Genomic DNA, 23,473 nt, shown 5'->3' with positions numbered 1-23,473 from the left:
CCTCCACCCCCCTCCACCCCCCTCCCTCCCCCTCCCTCCCCCCTCTCCCCCTCCCTCCCCCTCCCTCCCCCTCCCTTCCTCACATCTCCCTCCCTCCCCCTCCCTCCCCCCCCTCCCCCCCCTCCCCCTCCCTCCCTCCCTCCCCCCCCCTCCCTCCCTCCCCCTCCCCCCCCCACCTACTTGGGGTCGACCTGCGGCGACAGCAGCTGCAGGCGTGCGTATGCGTATGGCCAGGCGTAGGCGAGCGCCGAGGGGCAGTGCCGTGGGAGGCTGTCCTGCTGCAGGAAGCTGGAGAGGCAGAGGAGCCACGGGTCGCCGGCGTGAGCCGCGGGCACCCAGACGCGCGATGGGCTCGCCGTGTCGTACGCGCTCAGCAGCAGCTGCGCGTGGAAGTCCACCAGGTACTGCAGGTCCACGCTGTGCGAGTGCAGGAAGGAGGCCTGCCGTACGGGGGAGGGTGAGGGGAGTGAGGGGTGAGGAGAGGGGTGAGGAGAGGGGTGAGGAGAGGGAGGGGAGAGGGAGGGGAGAGGGAGGGGAGGGAGGAGGGGTGAGAGAGGGGTGAGGGGTGAGGAGAGGGGTGAGGAGAGAGGGGGGGAGATGGAGAGGAGAGTTGAAGAGATGGAGATGAGAGAGGGGATGGAGAGAGGGGAGGAGGGGAGGGAGGAGGGGGAGGGGGAGGGAGAGGGGAGAGGGGAGGGAGGAGGGGGAGGGGAGGGAGAGGAGAGAGGGGATGGTGAGAGGGGAGAGGGGAGGGAGGAAGGGGAGGGAGGAGCGAGGAGGGGGGGAAGGGAGGGAGTGGTGAGAGGGGAGGTCAGAGGGTAGGACAGAGGGGATGGTGAGAGGGGAGAGAGAGGAGGAAGCAGGAGAGAGGAGCTGAGAGGAGGGAGGAGGGGGGAGGAGAGAGGAGCTGGCTAGACACAGAGAGAGAGACACGAACGCGGCAAAGGCGCACACCGACGGAGAGACGCGCAAGACGCAGTCGCCAAGCTCACCAGGTCGGCGTTGGTGAGGTGCAGGAAGCTCTCGAGCGTGGCCGTGCTGAGCCGGTCCATCACGTCAATCACAGGCTCCTCGTCGTCCTAAGGGGGGGGGGGGCGGTGGGGGGTAGGGGGGGGGCGGTGGGGGTAGGGGGGGGGCGGTCGTCACTTCCGTACGTGCGTGTGCGTGTGCGTGGAGCATCTTCGCCGGTTGGAAACACTGAGGCTGGCCTGCCTACGATCCAGCCTGGGTTTAACCTGCAGGCTGCATTGTGTGAGGAGCTCACAAATCCTCGACAGATCTGGACAAAGTCCCATCGGTGAGCTCCTCCGGCAGGCAAGGCTGCGTTGGCTGGGTCATGGAGCCCGCATGCCCAGCCACCGCATGCCTAAACAGCTTTTGTTCGGCCGGATCGAGGGGGCTAAATGGGCGCGGCACGGGCTAGAGAGGAAATGGAGTGATGTGGTACGGGAGGACGTGGAGCTGAGTGGACTTGCCGATGACTGGTACCAGCGGTGTCAAGATCGGCCTCTGTGAAGGAGGAGGCTCGTGAAGGACGCTACTGGGCAGTTGGAGGCAGTCGCCCTCCAACAATAACGGAGGGCGGAGGAGCGACGCTCACAACAACGAGCGGAGCGCCGGGTGGCTAAAGCACAGCAAGTTGGCACAGTAGGGGGCACAGGTGGTGCATCAGCCAGTCATCTCGGTCATCTCGGTCAGTCTACCCGTGGCAACTGGGTCTGCCCCGTGACCTCCTGCCAGCGGGCGTTCGACACTTCACGTGGTCTCAAGGTGCACATGGCCTGGCACAAGCGTCGTGGTGACATCACCGCCACTTAGTGGCGAATGGCGGTTGTTGTTGTTGTTGTAGGGGAGCGGTGGTGCAGCGGTTAGCGCGCTGCGCTATGAACCCGGCGACCCGGGTTCGATTCCCGCTCACGGCCAACACCGTTGACAATTATTTGAACCGGTTCTGGGCCTCCCCTAGGTCGACTCAGCCTCAAATGACTACCTGGTGCTGTGTGTAAACACATCGCCACTGGAGAGATAAAGGCGGTCGGGCGTGGTGCTGGCCACCCACCCCCTCGTGTGCCGTTCCGGCTTTCATAGGTGCTTGCTAACAGCACTTGCCCCTACAGTCTGTTAAGGCTATACGGGGGATCTTTATCTTTGTGTGGGGAGCGGTAGTGCAGCGGTTAGCGCTACGCTGCGCTACGAACCTGGTGACCCGGGTTAGATTCATGCACACGGCCAACACCGTTGACGATTATTTGAACCGGTTCTGGGCCTCCCCTGGGTCGACTCAGCCTCAAATGAGTACCTGGTGAGGTGTGTAAACATCACCACTAGGGAGACAAAGGCGGTCGGGCGTGGTGCTGGCCACCTACCCCCTCATGCCGTGCTAAATCGCTGACAGCACTTGCAACAACAGTCAGTTAGAGGCTATAAGAGGTGGGGGGGTCTTCTCCGTTGTATGGATGTAAGTTCAACATCTTTCGCACCGTACGTGGCCAACCGTGCTACACGTTCATCACCCACGCACCTCACCCACCCACCTCACCCACGCACCTCACCCACGCCAGAGGTCGCAAACGGGTTTTGATTCCTTACCCGTACCCGGCCGCACCAGGGTCGCAAACGGGTACCCGTACCCGGCCATACCCGTACCCTACTCGTACCTTACCCGTACCCGGCTGGGTACGGGTACGGGTAGCCGGGTATCGGGTACCCGATTGCGACCTCTGGGATGAAGCCACGTTGCAGGCGCGGGTGGGTTGATTCTAGGAACTTGAATTGTGAGAAGAGACAAGACGTTGGGAAATGAGTGACAAACGGTGACTCACCAGTGACTCACGGTCTTCTCACTCATTGGTTGGGGTGAGTCACGTGTGGGTACCCGTACCCGGCCGGTTATCGGGTAGGGTACGGGTATCGGGTACCTGGTTGCGACCTCTGACCCACGCGCCTCGCCCGGTGGGACTCACCTTGCCGCGCCCGATGGCGGTGAAGAGGGCGCGTGCCTCGCGTAGAACGAGCACGGCCAGGCGGCGCGTGGACGTGCGCACGCTGCACAACAGCACCAGCGCAAAGCCCTCGACGGCGCGCAGAACCCCGCCACCACCACCAGCCTGCATGTATACACACACACACACACCATGCCACCACCACCACCACCACCAGCCTTGCATGTACACACACACACACACCATGCCACCACCACCACCACCACCAGCCTTGCATGTACACACACACACACACCATGCCACCACCACCACCACCACCAGCCTTGCATGTACACACACACACACACCATGCCACCACCACCACCACCAGCCTGCATGTACACACACACACACACCATGCCACCACCGCCACCACCAGCCTGCATGTACACACACACACACACCATGCCACCACCACCACCACCAGCCTTGCATGTACACACACACACACACCATGCCACCACCACCACCACCAGCCTGCATGTACACACACACACACACCATGCCACCACCGCCACCACCAGCCTGCATGTACACACACACACACCATGCCACCACCACCACCACCAGCCTGCATGTACACACACACACACACCATGCCACCACCGCCACCACCGCCACCACCAGCCTGCATGTACACACACACACACACCATGCCACCACCACCACCAGCCTGCATGTACACACACACACCATGCCACCACCGCAACCACCAGCCTGCATGTACACACACACACACACCATGCCACCACCACCACCACCAGCCTGCATGTACACACACACACACACCATGCCACCACCGCCACCACCAGCCTGCATGTACACACACACACACCATGCCACCACCACCACCACCAGCCTGCATGTACACACACACACACACCATGCCACCACCACCACCACCAGCCTGCATGTACACACACACACACACACCATGCCACCACCACCACCACCAGCCTGCATGTACACACACACACACACCATGCCACCACCACCACCAGCCTGCATGTACACACACACACACACCATGCCACCACCACCACCACCAGCCTGCATGTACACACACACACACACCATGCCACCACCACCACCACCAGCCTTGCATGTACACACACACACACCATGCCACCACCACCACCACCAGCCTTGCATGTACACACACACACACACCATGCCACCACCGCCACCACCAGCCTGCATGTACACACACACACCATGCCACCACCACCACCACCAGCCTGCATGTACACACACACACACACCATGCCACCACCGCCACCACCAGCCTGCATGTACACAAGACAACGATCCCCCGTATAGCCTTAACAGACTGTAGGGGCAAGTGCTGTTAGCGAGCACCTATGAAGGCCGAACGGTACACGAGGGGGTGGGTGGCCAGCACCACGCCCGACCGCCTTTGTCTCCCCAGTGGCGATGTTTACGCACCGCACCAGGTACTCATTTGAGGCTGAGTCGACCTAGGGGAGGCCCGGGACCGGTTCAGATAATCGTCACTGTTGGTGTTGGCCGTGAGCGGGAATCGAACCCGTGTCGCCGGGTTCATAGCGCAGCGTGGCGCTAACCGCTACACCACTGCTGTGCCACTGCTGCCTCCGCCGCCACCACCACCACCCTCACTTGGCCACGATTACCACCACCACCGGCACCGCCACACTCACCGTACCCCCACTACCACCACCACCACCACCATCCTCACTTTGCCACAATTACCACTACCACCACCACACTCACCGCGCCGCCACCGTCGTCCCTCCGCCCCTGCTGCTGCTGCTGCTGCCCCCCCCCCTGCTGCTGCTGCTGCTGCTGCTGGGTAGCGAGGCGCCACTGCGCCAGCATCTGCACGAGCATGCGCAGGGCTCCCTCGAGCAGCAGGGGCCACGTGTCGTGCACCTCGCGCAGCACGAAGGAGAGGAAGGCGAGGAGCGCCTCCTCGCGCCACTCGGGGAAGCCCAGCACCAGGCTCTGCAGCGCCGCAAACGACAAACTCCGCAGCTCCTCGTCCATGTGGATCGTGAGCCTGGGTCGCGTGGGGGGGGGGCGACGTGGGGGGCGGGGAGGCGGGGGAGAGACGACGGAGAAAGGCGGACGTAGGTATGTGTGTGTAGGTGTGTAGGTGTGTGTCTGTGTGTGTGTAGGTGTGTGTCTGTGTGTGTGTAGGTGTGTGTCTGTGTAGGTGTGTCTACCTGGTCTGTCGCTCCGCACGAAGCTTCAGGTCTTCTTGGCCACGGTCATTCCCTCCCTTCTCTACGCTTGCGAAACGTGGACCCCCCTAGTGGAGCATCTTCGCCGGTTGGAAACATTTAGGCTAGCCTGCCTACGATCCATCCTGGGTTTAACCTGCAGGCTGGATTGTGTGAGGAGCTCACAAATCCTTGAAAGATCTGGACAAAGTCCCATCGGTGAGCTCCTCCGGCAGGCAAGGCTGCGTTGGCTGGGTCATGTAGCCCGCATGCCCAGCCACCGCATGCCTAAACAGCTTTTGTTCGGCCGGATCGAGGGGGCTAAATGGGCGCGGCACGGGCTAGAGAAGAGATGGAGTGATGTGGTACAGGAGGACGTGGAGCTGAGTGGACTTGCCGATGACTGGTACCAGCGGTGTCAAGATCAGCCTCAGTGGAGGAGGCTCGTGAAGGACGCTACTAAGCAGTTGGAGGCAGTCGCCCTCCAACAACAACGGAGGGCGGAGGAGCGACGCTCACAACAACGAGCGGAGCGCCGGGTGGCTAAAGCACAGCAAGTTGGTACAGTAGGGGGCACAGGTGGTGCATCAGCCAGTCATCTCGGTCATCTCGGTCAGTCGACCCGTGGCACCTGCTGGGTCTGCCCCGTGACCTCCTGCCAGCGGGCGTTCGACACTTCACGTGGCAGCCTCAAGGTGCACATGGCCTGGCACAAGCGTCGTGGTGACGTCACCGCCACTTAGCGGCGAATGGCGGTTGTTGTTGTTGTTGTTGTTGGTTGAGCGAGCGAGCGAGCGGAGTGGCGAGCGGTGCAGGCGGCGTGCGTACCTGGCCAGCATGTCCACCAGCTCGGTGCGGCTCATCCCCTCCGGGATGAGCCGGGGGATGGCGGCGACGCACGTGCGGAAGAGGTCGATCTTGGGCTTGCGCTCGCCGCTGCAGCGCCAGCGTGGAACAAACAATAGGGCGGGCGGGGAACAGCGGGAAGGGTTGAGGTCTCTCGCTCTCTCGGGCAGAGCCGGCACTGGCAGACGAGCGGCAGAGGTCGCAAACGGGTTTTGATTCCTTACCCCTCGTACCCGTACCCGGCCGCACCAGGGTCGCAAACGGGTACCCGTACCTGGCTGTGTGTCAGTGTTGAGTCTGTGTGTCAGTGTTGAGACTGTGTGTCAGTGTTGAGTCTGTGTGTCAGTGTTGAGTCTGTGTGTCAGTGTGTGTGTGTCAGTGTTGAGGCTGTGTGTCAGTGTGTGTGTGTCAGTGTTGAGACTGTGTGTGAGTGTTGAGACTGTGTGTCAGTGTTGAGTCTGTGTGTCAGTGTTGAGTCTGTGTGTCAGTGTTGAGACTGTGTGTCAGTGTTGAGACTGTGTGTCAGCGTTGAGTCTGTGTGTCAGTGTTGAGTCTGTGTGTCAGTGTGTGTGTGTGTTGAGACTGTGTGTCAGTGTTGAGTCTGTGTGTCAGTGTTGAGACTGTGTGTCAGTGTTGAGACTGTGTGTCAGTGTTGAGACTGTGTGTCAGTGTGTGTGTGTCAGTGTTGAGACTGTGTGTGAGTGTTGAGACTGTGTGTCAGTGTTGAGACTGTGTGTCAGTGTTGAGACTGTGTGTCAGTGTTGAGACTGTGTGTCAGTGTTGAGACTGTGTGTCAGTGTTGAGACTGTGTGTCAGAGTTGAGACTGTGTGTGAGTGTTGAGACTGTGTGTCAGTGTTGAGACTGTGTGTCAGTGTTGAGTCTGTGTGTCAGTGTTGAGTCTGTGTGTCAGTGTTGAGACTGTGTGTCAGTGTTGAGACTGTGTGTCAGTGTTGAGTCTGTGTGTGAGTGTTGAGACTGTGTGTCAGTGTTGAGACTGTGTGTGAGTGTTGAGACTGTGTGTCAGTGTTGAGACTGTGTGTGAGTGTTGAGACTGTGTGTCAGTGTTGAGTCTGTGTGTGAGTGTTGAGTCTGTGTGTCAGTGTTGAGGCTGTGTGTGAGTGTTGAGTCTGTGTGTCAGTGTTGAGTCTGTGTGTGAGTGTTGAGTCTGTGTGTCAGTGTTGAGGCTGTGTGTGAGTGTTGAGTCTGTGTGTGAGTGTTGAGTCTGTGTGTCAGTGTTGAGTCTGTGTGTGAGTGTTGAGTCTGTGTGTCAGTGTTGAGTCTGTGTGTGAGTTTTGAGTCTGTGTGTCAGTGTTGAGTCTGTGTGTGAGTGTTGAGTCTGTGTGTCGGTGTTGAGACTGTGTGTCAGTGTCTGTGTGTCAGTGTGTGAGTGTTGAGTCTGTGTGTCAGTGTGTGTGTGTCAGTGTTGAGACTGTGTGTCAGTGTGTGTGTGTCAGTGTTGAGACTGTGTGTCAGTGTGTGTGTGTCAGTGTTGAGACTGTGTGTCAGTGTTGAGACTGTGTGTCAGTGTTGAGGCTGTGTGTCAGTGTTGAGGCTGTGTGTCAGTGTGTGTGTGTCAGTGTTGAGACTGTGTGTCAGTGTTGAGACTGTGTGTCAGTGTTGAGACTGTGTGTCAGTGTTGAGTCTGTGTGTCAGTGTTGAGACTGTGTGTCAGTGTTGAGTCTGTGTGTCAGTGTTGAGTCTGTGTGTCAGTGTTGAGTCTGTGTGTCAGTGTTGAGTCTGTGTGTCAGCGTTGAGACTGTGTGTCAGTGTTGAGACTGTGTGTCAGTGTTGAGTCTGTGTGTCAGTGTTGAGTCTGTGTGTCAGTGTTGAGTCTGTGTGTCAGTGTTGAGACTGTGTGTCAGTGTTGAGACTGTGTGTCAGTGTTGAGTCTGTGTGTAAGTGTTGTGTGTCAGTGTTGAGTCGGTGTGTCAGTGTTGAGACTGTGTGTCAGTGTTGAGACTGTGTGTCAGTGTTGTGTGTCAGTGTTGAGTCTGTGTGTCAGTGTTGAGACTGTGTGTCAGTGTGTGTGTGTCAGTGTTGAGACTGTGTGTCAGTGTTGAGTCTGTGTGCCAGTGTTGAGACTGTGTGTCAGTGTGTGTGTGTCAGTGTTGAGACTGTGTGTCAGTGTTGAGTCTGTGTGCCACCATCATCTCATGCCTTGCCTCTAATGCCACGAACCTCTCCGGGCCACCTGACCCCGTCTGACCCCCCCCCTGACCCCCTCCCTCCCCTCCAGGAAACTCCCACCCCCACCCCCTGCCCCCCACCGCCGACCCCTCGCCGCTCACGTGATCATGTCCTCGGGCTCCTTGTTGTGCATCTGCACGTTGGTGAGCGCCATGGCCCGCCCCACCTCCTTGTCGAGCTGCCTCAGCATGCTGTCCAGCGCACGCCGCATGTGCGGGTAGTACAGAGCCATGCCTGGCGCACCACGTGGGTGGAGGGGGGGTGGGTGGGAGGGGTGGGGGGGTCAGTCACATGTGTGGTCTCATCGTACGTTGGCATAGATGCACACAGAGACCCGTAGACTCACACAGAGACCCGTAGACTTACACAGAGACCCATAGACTCACACAGAGACCCGTAGACTCACACAGAGAGCCATAAACTTACACAGAGACCCATAGACTCACACAGAGACCTGTAGACTTACACAGAGACCCATAGACTCACACAGAGACCCGTAGACTTACACAGAAACCCATAGACTCACACAGAGACCCGTAGACTTACACAGAAACCCATAGACTCACACAGAGACCCGTAGACTTACACAGAGACCCATAGACTCACACAAATACCCATAGACTCACACAGAGACCCGTAGACTTACATAGAGACCCATAGACTCACACAGAGAGCCATAGACTTACACAGAGACCCATAGACTCACACAGAGACCCGTAGACTTACACAGAGACCCATAGACTCACACAGAGAGCCATAGACTTACACAGAGACCCATAGACTCACACAGAGAGCCATAGACTCACACAGAGAGCCATAGACTTACACAGAGACCCATAGACTCACACAGAGAGCCATAGACTCACACAGAGAGCCATAGACTTACACAGAGACCCATAGACTCACACAGAGAGCCATAGACTCACACAGAGAGCCATAGACTCACACAGAGACCCGTATACCCGCACAAACCCATACACTCACACAGACCCATAAATGCACACAGAGACCCGTAGACTCACACTCAGACCCACAGACTCACACAAAGACCCATAGACTCACACAGAGACCCGTAGACTCACACAGAGACCCGTAGACTCACACAGAGACCCGTAGACTCACACAGAGACCCGTAGACTCACACAGAGATCCGTAGACTCACACACCGATCCATAGACTCGCACAGACACCCGTAGACTCACACAGAGACCCGTAGACTCACACAAAGGCCCATAAACTCACACAGACCCATAGACTCACACAGAAACCCATCGACTCACACAAATACCCATAAACCCGCACAGAGACCCCGTCCCAGCTCCGTTATTCGTACCGATGATCTTGGCCTCGTCGTCGGTGAGCGTCTTGCTAAGGAAGGTCTTCTTGACGCGCAGCGTGTTGCCCGATGGCAGCACCCCGACGGTGGTGGGCATGGGCGGCTCCCCGTCCTTCTGCTGCAGGTTGTCAGCGATGACCAGGAAGGCACGCAGCCCGATGTTCATCCGCTGGGTGATCGGAGGGGCACAGGCGAGACCACAAGGCAGAGGTCGCAAACGGGTTTTGGTACCCGTACCCGGCCGCACCAGGGTCGCAAACGAGTACCCGTACCCTACCCGATAACCGGCTACCCGTACCCGGCCGGGTATCGGGTAGCCGATTGCGACCTCTGGGATGAAGCCATGTTGCAGGCGCGGGTGGGTTGATTCTAGGAACTTGAATTGTGAGAAGAGACAAAACGTTGGGAAATGAGTGACAAACGGTGACTCACCAGTGACTCACGGCCTACCCGTACCCGGCCGCACCAGGGTCACAAACGGGTAGCCGTACCTGACCGGGTACGGGTAGCCGGGTATCGGGTACCTGATTGCGACCTCTGCCACAAGGGGGGGCCGGGGTGACTTCGCTTAACCAGGGTGAGAGAACTCGGTCCCTCTTTGATAAAAATGTTTTTAAAAACTCAATTAGATTTATCTTTCGATTGAAAGCTTTCGTGACTGCAGGGATGCATCTTCTTGGTTCTTTCGGTAAAGTCACGTAGAATGGAAATAATAAAATAAATAAAATAAACATAATAAAATAAAATTATTTTATTATGTTTTATTTAAAATAATACAAATAAAACATAATAAAAGAAAATGATTTTATTATGTTTTATTATTTTATTATTTCCATTCTACGTGACTTTACCGAAAGAACCAAGAAGATAGATTTATCTTCTTGGTTCTTCCATTCGGTAAAGTCACGTAGAAGGGAAATAATAAAAATAAAACATAATAAAATACAACTCTCACGACGTTTCGGCCACAACGCAGGCACACCACCAAGCTTGGTGGTGTTCATTCAGACGCTGTCTTTCCGACAGACCTGTTCTTCACCTGAGGACGGTGCTTGCGTTGTGGCCGAAACGTCGTGAGAATTGCATTTTATTACGTTTTATTTTTATTATTGTATCATTTCCCTTCTACGTGACTTTACCGAAAGAACCAAGAAGATGAATCCCTGCAGTCACGAAAGAAGCTTTACATCGAAATTCAATTAGATTTTGCGCAGATTTTCAACACTCTGGGCGGTGACACCGCGTGTCTTTCGCCTTCCCGCGGAGGGTTTGCCGTGAGCGTCAAGGGCAGGCCTCTTCGCCACGGCTAGTCCGCTGACGGATGCAGACCAAAGCGACGACGTCTCGTGGCGTGCGCGCGCGCTCTCTCCGTTCCACGCTGCGAGTACCTCTGGGTTGATGCTGAAGGTCTTGGGTGACCGCCCCACACTGAGGAGGTCGAAAATGATCTCCTTCATGGCAAAGTCCAGGCGTTCCTGCACGACACGGCAAAAATAACAACGGCCGCTATTCGCCACGCCTGTGCCAGGCCATGTGCACCTTGAGGCCAGGTGAAGTGTCGAAGGCTCGCTGGCAAGGGGTCACAGACCCAGCAGGTGCCGTGGGTTGACCGACTGAGATGAGTGGCCGATGCACCAGCTTGTGCCCCCTACTGTGCCAACTTGCTGCGCTTTAGCCGCCCGGCGCTCCGCTCGTTGTTGTGAGCGTCGCTCCTCCGCCCTCCGTTGTTGTTGGAGGGCGACTGCCTCCAACTGCCCAGTAGCAGCGTCCTTCACGAGCCTCCTCCACAGAGGCCGATCTTGACACCGCTGTTAGCGGTCGTCGGCAAGTCCACTTTTCACCCAAGTCTCCGAGTTCGAATCCCGCTAACGGCCAACACCAACGACGATTAATCTGAACCCGTCCTGGGGCTCCCCTAGGTCGACTTAACCTCAAATGAGTACCCGGTGTGTAAAAAAATTAACCCGTAAAAACAAAGTTTTTCACTATAAATCCTTTATATGTGTAGTGGTGATACGCGCTGGGTGTATATGTCGTGTGCCAGCGCGTATGTACGGGTGTGTGTGTGGTGACGCGCGCTGACGGGGAGGAGCAGGCGTCAGTGCGCGGGTGGGGGTAGTGCTGCTGATTGGCTGTGTGCCGGTGACGCGCGCAGAGGGAGTGATCGGGTAGCAGCGCGGTGTGATTGGTCGGGGAGTGGAAACACGCGCTGAGCGGAACCGGATCGTAGGGATAGCGCGTGGGGATTGGGTAACTGAGGAGCGGTGCCGACGTTGAGGTCCGCATCCGCTCCGTCTCCCGGGAAGAAGGGGTATATAAGGTGATGCACAGAGGAGCAGGGGCAGAAGTGGAACCATCTAAGAATGAAGACGAAGGTGCAGAGATAGAGCCCGGAGAGGAGAGTAATGGAGAGTAGAAGAGAGTAATGTAGAGTGTGTAGCCAGCGAGATAGAACGGTCTACACGAGCTGAGTAATGTGTAGTGTGTAGCCAGCGAGATAGAACGGTCTACACGAGCTGAGTAATGTGTAGTGTGTAGCCAGCGAGAGAGAACGGTCTGCACGAGCCGAGTATGCATACGGTGTAGCCAGCGAGAGAGGAAGGTCTGCACGAGCCGAGTATGCATACGGTGTAGCCAGAGAGAGAGAGGCAAAGTCTACACGAGGCGAGTGGAGAGTGTAGCAGAGGCGCAGAGTCTACACGAGGCGAGAGAGGAGTGTAGCCGAGGCGCGGAGTCTACACGAGGCACAGAGAGCCGGCAGCACAGAATCCAGAGTCAAGAGAAGCGCATTGTGAAGAAGAGTGGCCACGCGTTGTATTGTTACAAGTCAAGATTTAATAAAAGAAGTGTGTTCCCGTCAAGGAGTTTCCTGCCGTCATTTTCCAATACTTCATCTGGCGTCAGAAGTGAAACGGGCTTCCAAGTATGGAGACGAGGAAGACCCGTAGGACCCACGGGATTGACCGCGAGGAAGACCTGGACGACTCGGGGCCGCTGGTGGCGGGGGGTGAGGAAGAGGACTTGCCCACGCTGCAGGGTCCGTCGACGGCGCCGGCCGAGCGACCGGGGACAGACGCCGGGCTTCGTGAGGCGCACTCCCGACTGGCGGAGCTGCTGCTCGCCGCCGCGTCCATCTTGGCGGAGATCAGCTCGTCGGGAGGAGCGGGGACGGTGGGGGACATTTTACAAGGTCGCCCCGCAGATTCCCGCCAAAACGAATGGGGGATTCCCGCCATTGCGCCTGGGCCTACTTTTGGCGGGAACGGCGAGCGCCACGTGGTGGTGGGTTCCCAAGCGCGCGCATCGACGTCATCAGCGCGCGAGGGGGTCCGCCATCTTACGTCTGCTGCTGGAGCCGCCATCTTAGACACCGACGGACAGGCGGAGAGGAACCACGAGGCGGATGACTTCATTTTTCAGCAGCGTCTGCCCACGTTGTCAGCCTTCAAGGCGGAAGGCGGAGACTGGGGCAAATTTCAGCGAAGGTTTTTGGCGCATCAAGAGATGTCAGCGTGGTCCGATGCTACGGCGCTGCGGGCGTTGCCTGCCCTGCTGGACGACGATGCGCTCGCGGCCTTCAGGTCTGCACGGAAGTCGGACCGCTCCACGCTGAAGGATGCGCTGGGTTTGTTGGCCAGGGTCTACGGACCTCCCTCGGCGTGCCGCCATCATTTCTACGCAAGACGGAAAGCGGCCACGGAGACCGCGCTGGCCTATCGCACGGCGTTGCTGGCTCTTGCTGATGCTGCGTTCCCTCGGATGGACGAGGAGGGCCAAGACGCGATGGTTTTGGAGCAGCTGCTTAAGTTGGCGCAGGACCTGGGGGTCCCTATCAACACAGCTGACGAGATTGATATTTCTTCTTTGAGAGTCGCCACGAGTATTCAAGCGCACGAGGCCCTACAACGGAAACAAGGAGTTGGTTGCAACGCTGCTGTCGTCGCAGCTCCGGGTTCGGTGGTCACCGAACCCCAAGTCGTCAGCCCACGAGAGGAGGCGTTCGCCACGGGACGACCAGGGGACTGGAGGCCGGGGGCTCGGTCGCCTCTGCGCTCGGGCCGAAAGTCGGAGCAACCAAGATCTACTCCGACCCTCGTCACGTGCTATAACTGCGGCCTCCGGGGCCACGTGGCGTCCGGGTGCCGCGCTCCGCGTCGGCGCGCCATGGGTGCTCGGCTGGACGACGACCGAGATCCCAAGTCATCTCTACAATCCCCGGCAAGTCGCGGCACCTCACACGCTCGGCCTGTTTATTCGGCACACATGGGACGCCGCGTTGCGGCGGAGGAGGGCCGGTTAAGGTTCGGGGATTCGGTTCGGCGAGGGGGGTTCGGCCGGGACCAGGGAGACATTGAATGGGCGGAATTGGGGCATAGAATTGTGGCTGCTTCGGCGGGTTCGTCCGTTGTTACGGGATCTATTGATGGGGTCGAGATTAGGGTGTTAGTGGACACGGGGGCATCGGCAACTATTATATCGGACCTCATTTATGATATTCTCCCAGTCCAATGTCGTCCGCTGCTTCCAGTGGATGTGCCATTTTACGCCGCTAATGGGGGATCGTTGGGCATTATCGGTCAGATTAGGGCGTCCATTTGCATTGGAAATATCAAATTGTCGGGACCCGTTTTCGTTTCGTCTTCTTTGGCGGTTCCGTGTCTTTTGGGCACTGATTTTTTGGCTAAAATGCCCATTAAAATTCTTATCGATCAACGATGCATTGAACTGCCATCGGGTCGCCGGATTGCATTTTTGACGAGCCCTACTGACATTCGGACGGCGTGCGCTACGATACAGGCGGTGGCGACACAGACCGTGCATGTGCCCCCGGGTTCACAGATGTTGATTCCCCTCCGGTTGCGGAAACCATGGGTGAGGGAGGCTTCGGAACGAAGTATGCTTTTGTGTCCTTCTAACAAGGCTGTCGGGGGTCTTGATTTATCGGTGGCTCACACTTTGGTGCGGGCTGACAGGGATCCGTTTGTGATGGTTTTGAACGCGTGGTCGCGGCCAGCTGTCATTCCACAGGGCACCGTGCTGGCTCACGCGGCGCGGGTCCCTGTGGATGATGGGTTGGTTGCGCAGGTGGGCTCGAGCCCCGCGCGGAACGTTGAGCCAAGGGAAGACCTTGAGTGGGTCCATTCGCTATGCGCCGCCTCGGACGATTTGTCGGCGGCGCAGTTGGGTGCGCTGCGCGAGTTGCTCATAGAATTCTCTGATGTGTTCAGTAAACAGTATGACATTGGGTGCACGGATTTGTTGCACCACCACATTGAAACGGGCGATGCGGCGCCGGTCAAGCTAAATCCCTTCCGACTGAGTCCCGTGGAGAAGGAACATGTTCAGTCGGCTGTTAACGAAATGCTAGAAGCCGATATTATTTCGCCCTCCTCTAGCCCGTGGGGAGCGCCTATTGTGCTGGTTAAGAAGCAGGACGGGTCCCTGCGATTCTGCGTTGATTTCCGTCGCCTGAATAAGATCTCTGTGGCTGACGCGTATCCGCTCCCCAGGATGGATGAGTCCCTCGATGCATTGTCTGGTGCGCGATATTTTTCGACTCTTGATTTGTTATCGGGGTTTTGGCAGTTGCCGCTCGACGAAGAGTCGAAACCTAAGACAGCATTTCGGACTCCAGGGGGGCTGTTCCAGTTTAACCGGTTACCCATGGGACTTCACTCCTCTCCAGCGACGTTTCAGCGACTTATGGAGTTGGTTTTGTCGGGCTTGCAGTGGGATACATGCTTGATTTATATGGACGATGTCATTGTTTTCAGTAAAACGTTTGAAGAACACCTCCAGCGATTGAGAGGGGTGTTCTTGCGAATGCGATCGGCTAAGCTGAAATTTAAACCGGCCAAATGTCACCTCCTTCGGAAGTCGGTTAGATACTTGGGTCACATTGTCGATTCTTCGGGGATCTCCACCGATCCCGCGAAGACGGATTGTGTCGGTTCGTGGCCGACACCTACGTCCGTTTCCGACGTGCGTAGTTTCATCGGGTTTGCTTCTTATTATCGGCGGTTCGTTGAGCACTTCGCCACTATTGCAAAACCCTTGCACGCTCTAACGGCGAAGGGAGTGAAGTTCAAATGGGGACCGGAGGAGGAGGCCGCGTTTCGCTCCCTCCGGGACGCCTTGGTGGGTGCCCCACCCTTGTGTTATCCCGATTTTGCCAGTCCCTTTTTGCTGGACACGGATGCTAGCAACACGGGCATTGGGGGGGTGCTATCCCAAGTCGTTGGGGGTGTCGAAAGAGTTGTCGCCTACGGTAGTAGGGTGTTGTCTCCGGCGGAGCAGCGCTACTGTGTCACCCGTCGCGAGCTGCTTGCCATTGTTTTTTTTGTGCAGCAGTTTAGGCCATATCTTTATGGTCGTCACTTTACAGTCCGAACGGACCACGCGGCGCTACAGTATTCATTGAGGGTCGCCCAGCCCTCGGGCCAGTTGTCGCGTTGGTTGGAAGTCCTCCAGGACTATCAGTTTACGACTACGTACCGTAAAGGGTTGCGACACACGAATGCCGATTGCTTGTCGCGGTTGTTGCCTTGTGATGAATGCGCGTGTTTGTCGGGATCGGCGCGCTGTAAACCGACGCTTGCGGGGGAGATGGGGGCACTGGCTGCGACAGCGGGCGCACCGATCGGGGATGATTCCACTGCCTCTCAGGGTCGGGACTCGCTGCTCTCGCTGTCGCTCAGCGAATGGGGCCGCCTCCAGATGGCGGACAGCTCGCTGCTAGCATTGCGCCGCAAGGTTGGGGGTCCCGAGGGGGACCAGGAGCGTACCGGCTCCTATGTACTTGAGCGGGGCGTGTTATTGAAATGGGACAGTTTGTCCCGGCGGAACGCACTCGTGGTGCCTTCCGCTGTGAGGGGGAGGGTTGTCTTGGCGGCACACGAACGCCTCTTGCACTTGGGAGTTAACAAGACGCTTGCCCTGCTTCAGCGTGACTATTACTGGCCGGGAATGGGAAGTGATGTGGTGCATATTCTGAAGGGGTGCGTTGAGTGCGCCAGGCGTAAACCACCGGCCGTGGCAGCTAATCCACCGCTGCAATCTATTCAGGTCTCGCGTACCAACGAGCTCGTTGCACTCGATATTTTGGGGCCCTTCCCAGTCACGCCGAGAGGGAATAAATATTTGTTAGTGGGGGTCGAATACTTTACCCGATGGCCTATGGCGTGGCCTCTCGCTAACCAGTCGGCAGCGGCTGTGACGGATGCCTTCGTCCAGGGCTATGTCCTGGACAAGGGGGCTCCCGAACGCCTGCTGACCGACCAAGGTAAAAATTTTTCGAGTAAATTGTTGCAAGAGGTGTGCGATCTGTTGGGTACCAAGAAGGTGCGTACCTCCCCGTACCACCCGCAGACTGACGGGATGGTGGAGAGACTCCACAAAACCTTGACTTCCATGCTGTGCCAGCAGGTGTGCGAGGCACATGTAGATTGGGACCTGCAGGTCCCGGGAGTCCTTGCCGCGTATAGAATGGCCCCCCATGCAGCTACGGGGTTTTCCCCATTCTATTTGATGTACGGTCGGGAAGCTGACCCGCCAATAGAAACGCAACTTGGCCTGTCCGCTCCACGAACTAATTCTAATTTGGCAGAACATATTAAGTTTAATATTCACAAGCTGACAGAGGCGAGGGAGGCCGCGCGGCTTAATTCGCGGGCTCGCCAAATTGCTAATGAACGGTTGCGGGCACGGAAGGTGTCCATGCACGAATGGAAACCAGGTGACAGGGCCTGGCTGCATTGCCCTCAGGCACCCTTGGCTACGTCGCCTAAATTGTTGAGACCGTGGAGGGGACCCGTGGAGGTCGTGCGCGTTGCACGGCCCCAGTGCGTTCAGATAAAGTGGGGAAAGCGCCGGTGGTACGTTCACCCCTCCCGACTGAAACCGTTCTCGCCTCCATATGGCCTCCCCTTGTGTCGTGATGGCCGGGCGTGTGACGTGACCGGCGACCCAGAGGGGGAAATGTCTCTGCCTGATCCACACGTATTGTCGCCTGATCTGCTCCCAGGTGTCTCGGAACTGACAGCTGCCGATCACCGGCGGTCGGATCTCCGCGGCGGGGCCGGCCCTTTCAGGCCCGTTCCGCGCCGTCTGGAGCAGCCGGAACCGCCGGACGGTCGTCAGTGTCCCGCCCCATACGATGGACCAGCCAGACGGACTCGCGCCAGGTCGTGCTACTTTGCATGACCTGCCTCGTGAGGAGTCGGGGCAGTTGGAGCGCCTCGTCACTGCGTGTAGTCGCAGGGACGTGGGGCGCGTTCGTTTCGAATTTGCTCGTATCGTGTTATTGTTGACTTTTCGGGTTCATTGTCAATCTGTACATAGTTATTCTTGTTGTTGTTGTTGTTGTGTTATGTTACGGGGCACACTCGGGGGGTTACGGGGTTTTTTTTTTTGTTGGTTGTCGTTTTATCGTCGCGGTTGGTTGTTGTTAGCAGCCGGGCCGGCTGCGAGCTATGTGGGAGGGGGTGATGTAGTGGTGATACGCGCTGGGTGTATATGTCGTGTGCCAGCGCGTATGTACGGGTGTGTGTGTGGTGACGCGCGCTGACGGGGAGGAGCAGGCGTCAGTGCGCGGGTGGGGGTAGTGCTGCTGATTGGCTGTGTGCCGGTGACGCGCGCAGAGGGAGTGATCGGGTAGCAGCGCGGTGTGATTGGTCGGGGAGTGGAAACACGCGCTGAGCGGAACCGGATCGTAGGGATAGCGCGTGGGGATTGGGTAACTGAGGAGCGGTGCCGACGTTGAGGTCCGCATCCGCTCCGTCTCCCGGGAAGAAGGGGTATATAAGGTGATGCACAGAGGAGCAGGGGCAGAAGTGGAACCATCTAAGAATGAAGACGAAGGTGCAGAGATAGAGCCCGGAGAGGAGAGTAATGGAGAGTAGAAGAGAGTAATGTAGAGTGTGTAGCCAGCGAGATAGAACGGTCTACACGAGCTGAGTAATGTGTAGTGTGTAGCCAGCGAGATAGAACGGTCTACACGAGCTGAGTAATGTGTAGTGTGTAGCCAGCGAGAGAGAACGGTCTGCACGAGCCGAGTATGCATACGGTGTAGCCAGCGAGAGAGGAAGGTCTGCACGAGCCGAGTATGCATACGGTGTAGCCAGAGAGAGAGAGGCAAAGTCTACACGAGGCGAGTGGAGAGTGTAGCAGAGGCGCAGAGTCTACACGAGGCGAGAGAGGAGTGTAGCCGAGGCGCGGAGTCTACACGAGGCACAGAGAGCCGGCAGCACAGAATCCAGAGTCAAGAGAAGCGCATTGTGAAGAAGAGTGGCCACGCGTTGTATTGTTACAAGTCAAGATTTAATAAAAGAAGTGTGTTCCCGTCAAGGAGTTTCCTGCCGTCATTTTCCAATACTTCATATGTAAGATCACTTCTTGACATGCCCCGTATATTCCCGAGGGCACTAGCGTTGACCCGTTTTACCACTTTCAAGAACCTGGCGGCTTCAATTTAACCGCTCTATAAATAGTCTCCACTGTACAGCGTGGGGGCAGGGATTTCATGCCATGTGGTTAGTCAACACATATGGCTGCCACCTATGAGTCAGATGATTGTCTGCCACCATTAAGCAATTGGTAATTAAATATTTAAAAAAATTCCCTAAACAGTGTAAAATTTTGGAAAAATGTTTTCACGAAAATCAATTGTCACGCACAACGAGTCTGTGTGCAAAATGTCAGCTCGATTGGATCACGGGAAGTGGGTTAAAAAACGACAGAAAGATTTGCACGGTCGTAAGCGCGCAAGCAAGCAAGCACGCAAGCACGCAAGCAAGTGAACTTAATATAAAGGATTTAAAAATCACCACGGGGGAGACAAAGGCCACCCGCTCCCTAGCGTGCCACGCCTGCCTTCATAGGGTGCTCTGCTCGCTAAACGAGCACTTGCCCTTACAGTCTGTCGAAGGCTGCGGAGTTTGGTGGTACATGTTGATCACGTTGTTTATTGTGAAAATTCGGTCACAGTTCCTATGATCACTGTTTCATTGCTTTTACGGCTTTATTTTGGTGATTTTCGAAAAGTTTTTTGGTGTGGCCATGTATGTTTGTTGTAGTACAGAGTTAGACTGATGGCCTTAATCTACGTTGTCTTGTGGTTGTTGTTGTTGTTTGACTTGCATCCCACTGGGATTTTTGCACACAGCGTTGGTGTACGGTGCTTTTTCTGCAATATTTTGCTGTCTTTTCTTGGATTTTCTGTTTGCGCACAGTCACTTTAAGATGTTTTCTTGTTCATGTTTTTTTGTTTGTTGCGGTTGCACCCGATTCAAGAGCCGAATGGCTCACAGGGCTACACCTAATACATGAACTTTGATCTGCGGGATCTTTGTCTTTGTTTGCACGTGTGCGCCGCGGGTAGGCCTGGGGCACTCGGAGTGAGCGGCCCTCACCTGGGTGGATGAACTAGATAGAAGGGAGGGGGGGGGCTCTCACCTGGATGAGAGGCTTTCCTCACCTGGGCGGATGAACTAGATGGAAGGGGGGGGGGGCTCTCACCTGGATGAGAGGCTTTCCTCACCTGGGCGGATGAACTAGATGGAAGGGAGGGGGGGGGCTCTCACCTGGATGAGAGGCTTTCCTCACCTGGGCGGATGAACTAGATGGAAGGGAGGGGGGGGGGCTCTCACCTGGATGAGAGGCTTTCCTCACCTGGGCGGATGAACTAGATGGAAGGGAGGGGGGGGGCTCTCACCTGGATGAGAGGCTTTCCTCACCTGGGTGGATGAACTAGATAGAAGGGAGGGGGGGGGCTCTCACCTGGATGAGAGGCTTTCCTCACCTGGGCGGATGAACTAGATGGAAGGGAGGGGGGGGGCTCTCACCTGGATGAGAGGCTTTCCTCACCTGGGCGGATGAACTAGATGGAAGGGAGGGGCTCTCACCTGGATGAGAGGCTTTCCTCACCTGGGCGGATGAACTGAATGGAAGGGGCGGGGAAGCTCTCACCTGGATGAGAGGCTTTCCTCACCTGGGCGGATGAACTGAATGGAAGGGGCGGGGAAGCTCTCACCTGGATGAGAGGCTTTCCTCACCTGGGCGGATGCACTGAATGGAAGGGGGTGGGAAGCTCTCACCTGGATGAGAGGCTTTCCTCACCTGGGCGATGAACTGAATGATCTTCACGAAGATGTTGAGGGGCGTGTCTCTCGGCACGACGCTCCGTGACCCCTTCGGGAAGAGGGCGCTGACGATGCTGCTCAGGCGGCTGCAAGGCGACAGGCGCAAAGACAAAGATCCCCCGTGTAGCCTTCAACAGACTGGAGGGGCAAGTGCTGTTAGCGAGTAGCACCCTATGAAGGCCGGCACGGCGCACGAGGGGGTCAGTGGGTGGCCAGCACCACGCCCGGCCGCCTTTGTCTCGCCAGGTGCGATGTTTACACGTCGCACAAGGTAGTCATTAGAGGCTGAGTCGACCTAGGGGAGCCCCGGTTAAGATATTCACCGCTGATCGTGAGCGGGAATCGAATTCGGGTCGCCGGGTTCATTGCACAACATTCTTACCGCTGCACCACCGCTCCCCACATACATCTACATACACAATCATGACACTGATTCTGATTTGTAATGTGTGTGTTACCCTCTGTGTGGCCCTTACCGCTGTGTGACCTTACCTCTGTGTGTAACCCTTACTCTGTGTGACCCTTACCTTTGTGTGTCCCTTACCTGTGTGTGTGTGTATCCTACCTGTGTGTGTGTGTCCCATACCTGTGTGTGTGTGACCCTTACCTGTGTGTGTGTGTCCCCTACCTGTGTGAGTGTGTCCCTTACCTGTGTGTGTGTGTCCCCTACCTCTGTGTGTGTCCCATACCTGTGTGTGTGTGTAAAACCCTTACCTGTGTGTGTCCCCTACCTGTGTGTGTGTGTGTGACATTTACCTCTGTGTGTGTGTGACCCTTACCTGTGTGTGTAACCCTTACCTGTGTGTGTGTCCCATACCTGTGCGTGTCCCCTACCTGTGTGTCTGACATTTACCTGTGTGTGTGTGTCCCCTACCTGTGTGTGTGTGACCCTTACCTGTGTGTGTCCTACCTGTGTGTGTGTCCCATACCTGTGTGTGTGTGTCCTACCTGTGTGAGTGTGTGTGTGTGACCCTTACCTCTGCGTGGCAGTGTTGCTCTCGCACTTGATGCGGATCATGTAGACCCAGAGCAGTCGGTACAGAGACTCCAGCGCCACGCGGGACATCTTGGGGTCCTTGTTCTGCTCACACGCAAAACATCATCGACGTCGTCATCGTCGCACTTGATACAGCAATCGTGCTGTGACGATTATCTGAAAGAGAAATTTCTCTTACTTGATACAGCAATCGTGCTGTGACGGTTCCACCTGAAGACGGAAGCTTGTGTTGCCTCCGAAACGTCGTGATTTCTATTTTATTTCCATTATTACTTTTATTAATGATACAGCTATCGTGCTGTGACGGTTCCACCTGAAGACGGAAGCTTGTGTTGCCTCCGAAACGTCGTGATTTTTATTTTATTTTTATTTTACTTTTATTAATTTAATTTTTGTTACCTACGTGACTTTACCGAAAAAAACCTAAGAATATGACGTCATCATCATGGTCAGCCTCGATCCATCCGCTGCTGGATTAAAGCCCACTCACCAAGCCCTTACGACAGGACGATCCATGTAGCACGAACCGCTCCCTCCTTGCTACACCGGGGAACCCGCTACGGATCTACGTGTGAGTCTATGGGTCTCCGTGTAAGTCTATGGGTCTCTGTGTGAGTCTATGGGTCTCTGTGTGAGTCTATGGGTCTCAGTGTGAGTCTATGGGTCTCTGTGTGAGTCTATGGGTCTCCGTGTGAGTCTATGGGTCTCCGTGTAAGTTTATGGGTCTCAGTGTGAGTCTATGGGTCTCTGTGTGAGTCTGTGGGTCTCCGTGTGAGTCTGTGGGTCTCTGTGTGAGTCTATGGGTCTCTGTGTGAGTCTATGGGTCTCTGTGTGAGTCTATGGGTCTCAGTGTGAGTCTATGGGTCTCCGTGTGAGTCTATGGGTCTCTGTGTGAGTCCATGGGTCTCTGTGTGAGTCCATGGGTCTCTGTGTGAGTCCATGGGTCTCCGTGTGAGTCTATGGGTCTCTGTCTGGCTGCCTCCCGGCGTGCCCCGCGCCGAGGCGTTACCTTGAGGTGCGACAGACAGCTGGCCAGGAAGATGTGCCAGTTGTTGAGAAAGAAGGCCTTCTGACTGACGCACAGGAGGCACGTGACCAGCGGAAAGAGAGCCTGCAACAGAAACACGCACGAGACAAAGATCGCCGGTTAGAAGCCGTACACACGGTGCTGTTGTTAGCAAGCGCCTATTGGACTTTTTTATTTTACCAGAAGCGAACTGGCCATCACGAATGATAGCTCAAGCAAGTCAATTGTCACATTGATATTTATAGCAAGGCGCATAGCCTAAATGCATGTTGATTCTAAATGTGGAGGGTAAAAACTTGCAGGACCCAGAGAAAAATTCACGCGACCACGGGGAGAGAGAGAGAGACACACAAACTTCAAATAAACAGCAGGTGTCAGGGTCGGAATTGAAACCATGACCTCCTGTAGACCAGGCGAAGTAGTTAACATCTCACCACGGAGAGAGAGAGACACGCAAACTCTAAATATACAGCAGCAGGCGTCAGGGTCAGAATCGAACCCACGACCTCCTGTAGACCAGGCGAGGTAGTTAACATCTCCTAGCCACCGTGATGATGATGATGAGAAAGAGAGACACACAGACTCCAAATATACAGCAGGCGTCAGGGTCGGGATCGAACCCACGACCTCCCGCATACCGGGCGAGGTAGTTAACATCTCATCACCGCCGCAGCCCACAGACACACATCAACCAATCTTTTCAGATCAGTCGATTTCTCCCTTCCTTATCTTTGCCTCGTAACAATTTTTTTTAAAAAT

At 56.2% G+C, this 23,473-nt stretch overlaps 1 protein-coding gene across 1 annotated transcript in view; it reads right to left on the bottom strand.

Annotated features, from left to right (window-relative positions):
• Positions 1-23,473, bottom strand: part of LOC144950936 (protein furry homolog-like) — a 131,255-nt gene that overhangs the window by 83,311 nt on the left and 24,471 nt on the right. Inside the window, exons 11-21 of the mRNA XM_078881117.1 lie at positions 22,697-22,798; positions 21,668-21,771; positions 20,668-20,776; positions 10,941-11,027; positions 9,550-9,721; positions 8,318-8,450; positions 6,011-6,118; positions 4,734-5,019; positions 2,964-3,107; positions 993-1,079; positions 181-440 (exon numbers count right to left, since the gene is read on the bottom strand). Of these exons, the coding sequence (XP_078737243.1) occupies positions 181-440; positions 993-1,079; positions 2,964-3,107; positions 4,734-5,019; positions 6,011-6,118; positions 8,318-8,450; positions 9,550-9,721; positions 10,941-11,027; positions 20,668-20,776; positions 21,668-21,771; positions 22,697-22,798 (1,592 nt within the window). The remainder of the gene's footprint in view (positions 1-180; positions 441-992; positions 1,080-2,963; positions 3,108-4,733; positions 5,020-6,010; positions 6,119-8,317; positions 8,451-9,549; positions 9,722-10,940; positions 11,028-20,667; positions 20,777-21,667; positions 21,772-22,696; positions 22,799-23,473) is intronic.

This window comes from Lampetra fluviatilis, chromosome 60 (genome assembly GCF_964198595.1).
Source record: "Lampetra fluviatilis chromosome 60, kcLamFluv1.1, whole genome shotgun sequence".
NCBI lineage: Eukaryota > Metazoa > Chordata > Hyperoartia > Petromyzontiformes > Petromyzontidae > Lampetra > Lampetra fluviatilis.
The sequence above is the reverse complement of the archived record's forward strand: the minus strand, read 5'-3'. Positions and strand labels throughout refer to the sequence as shown.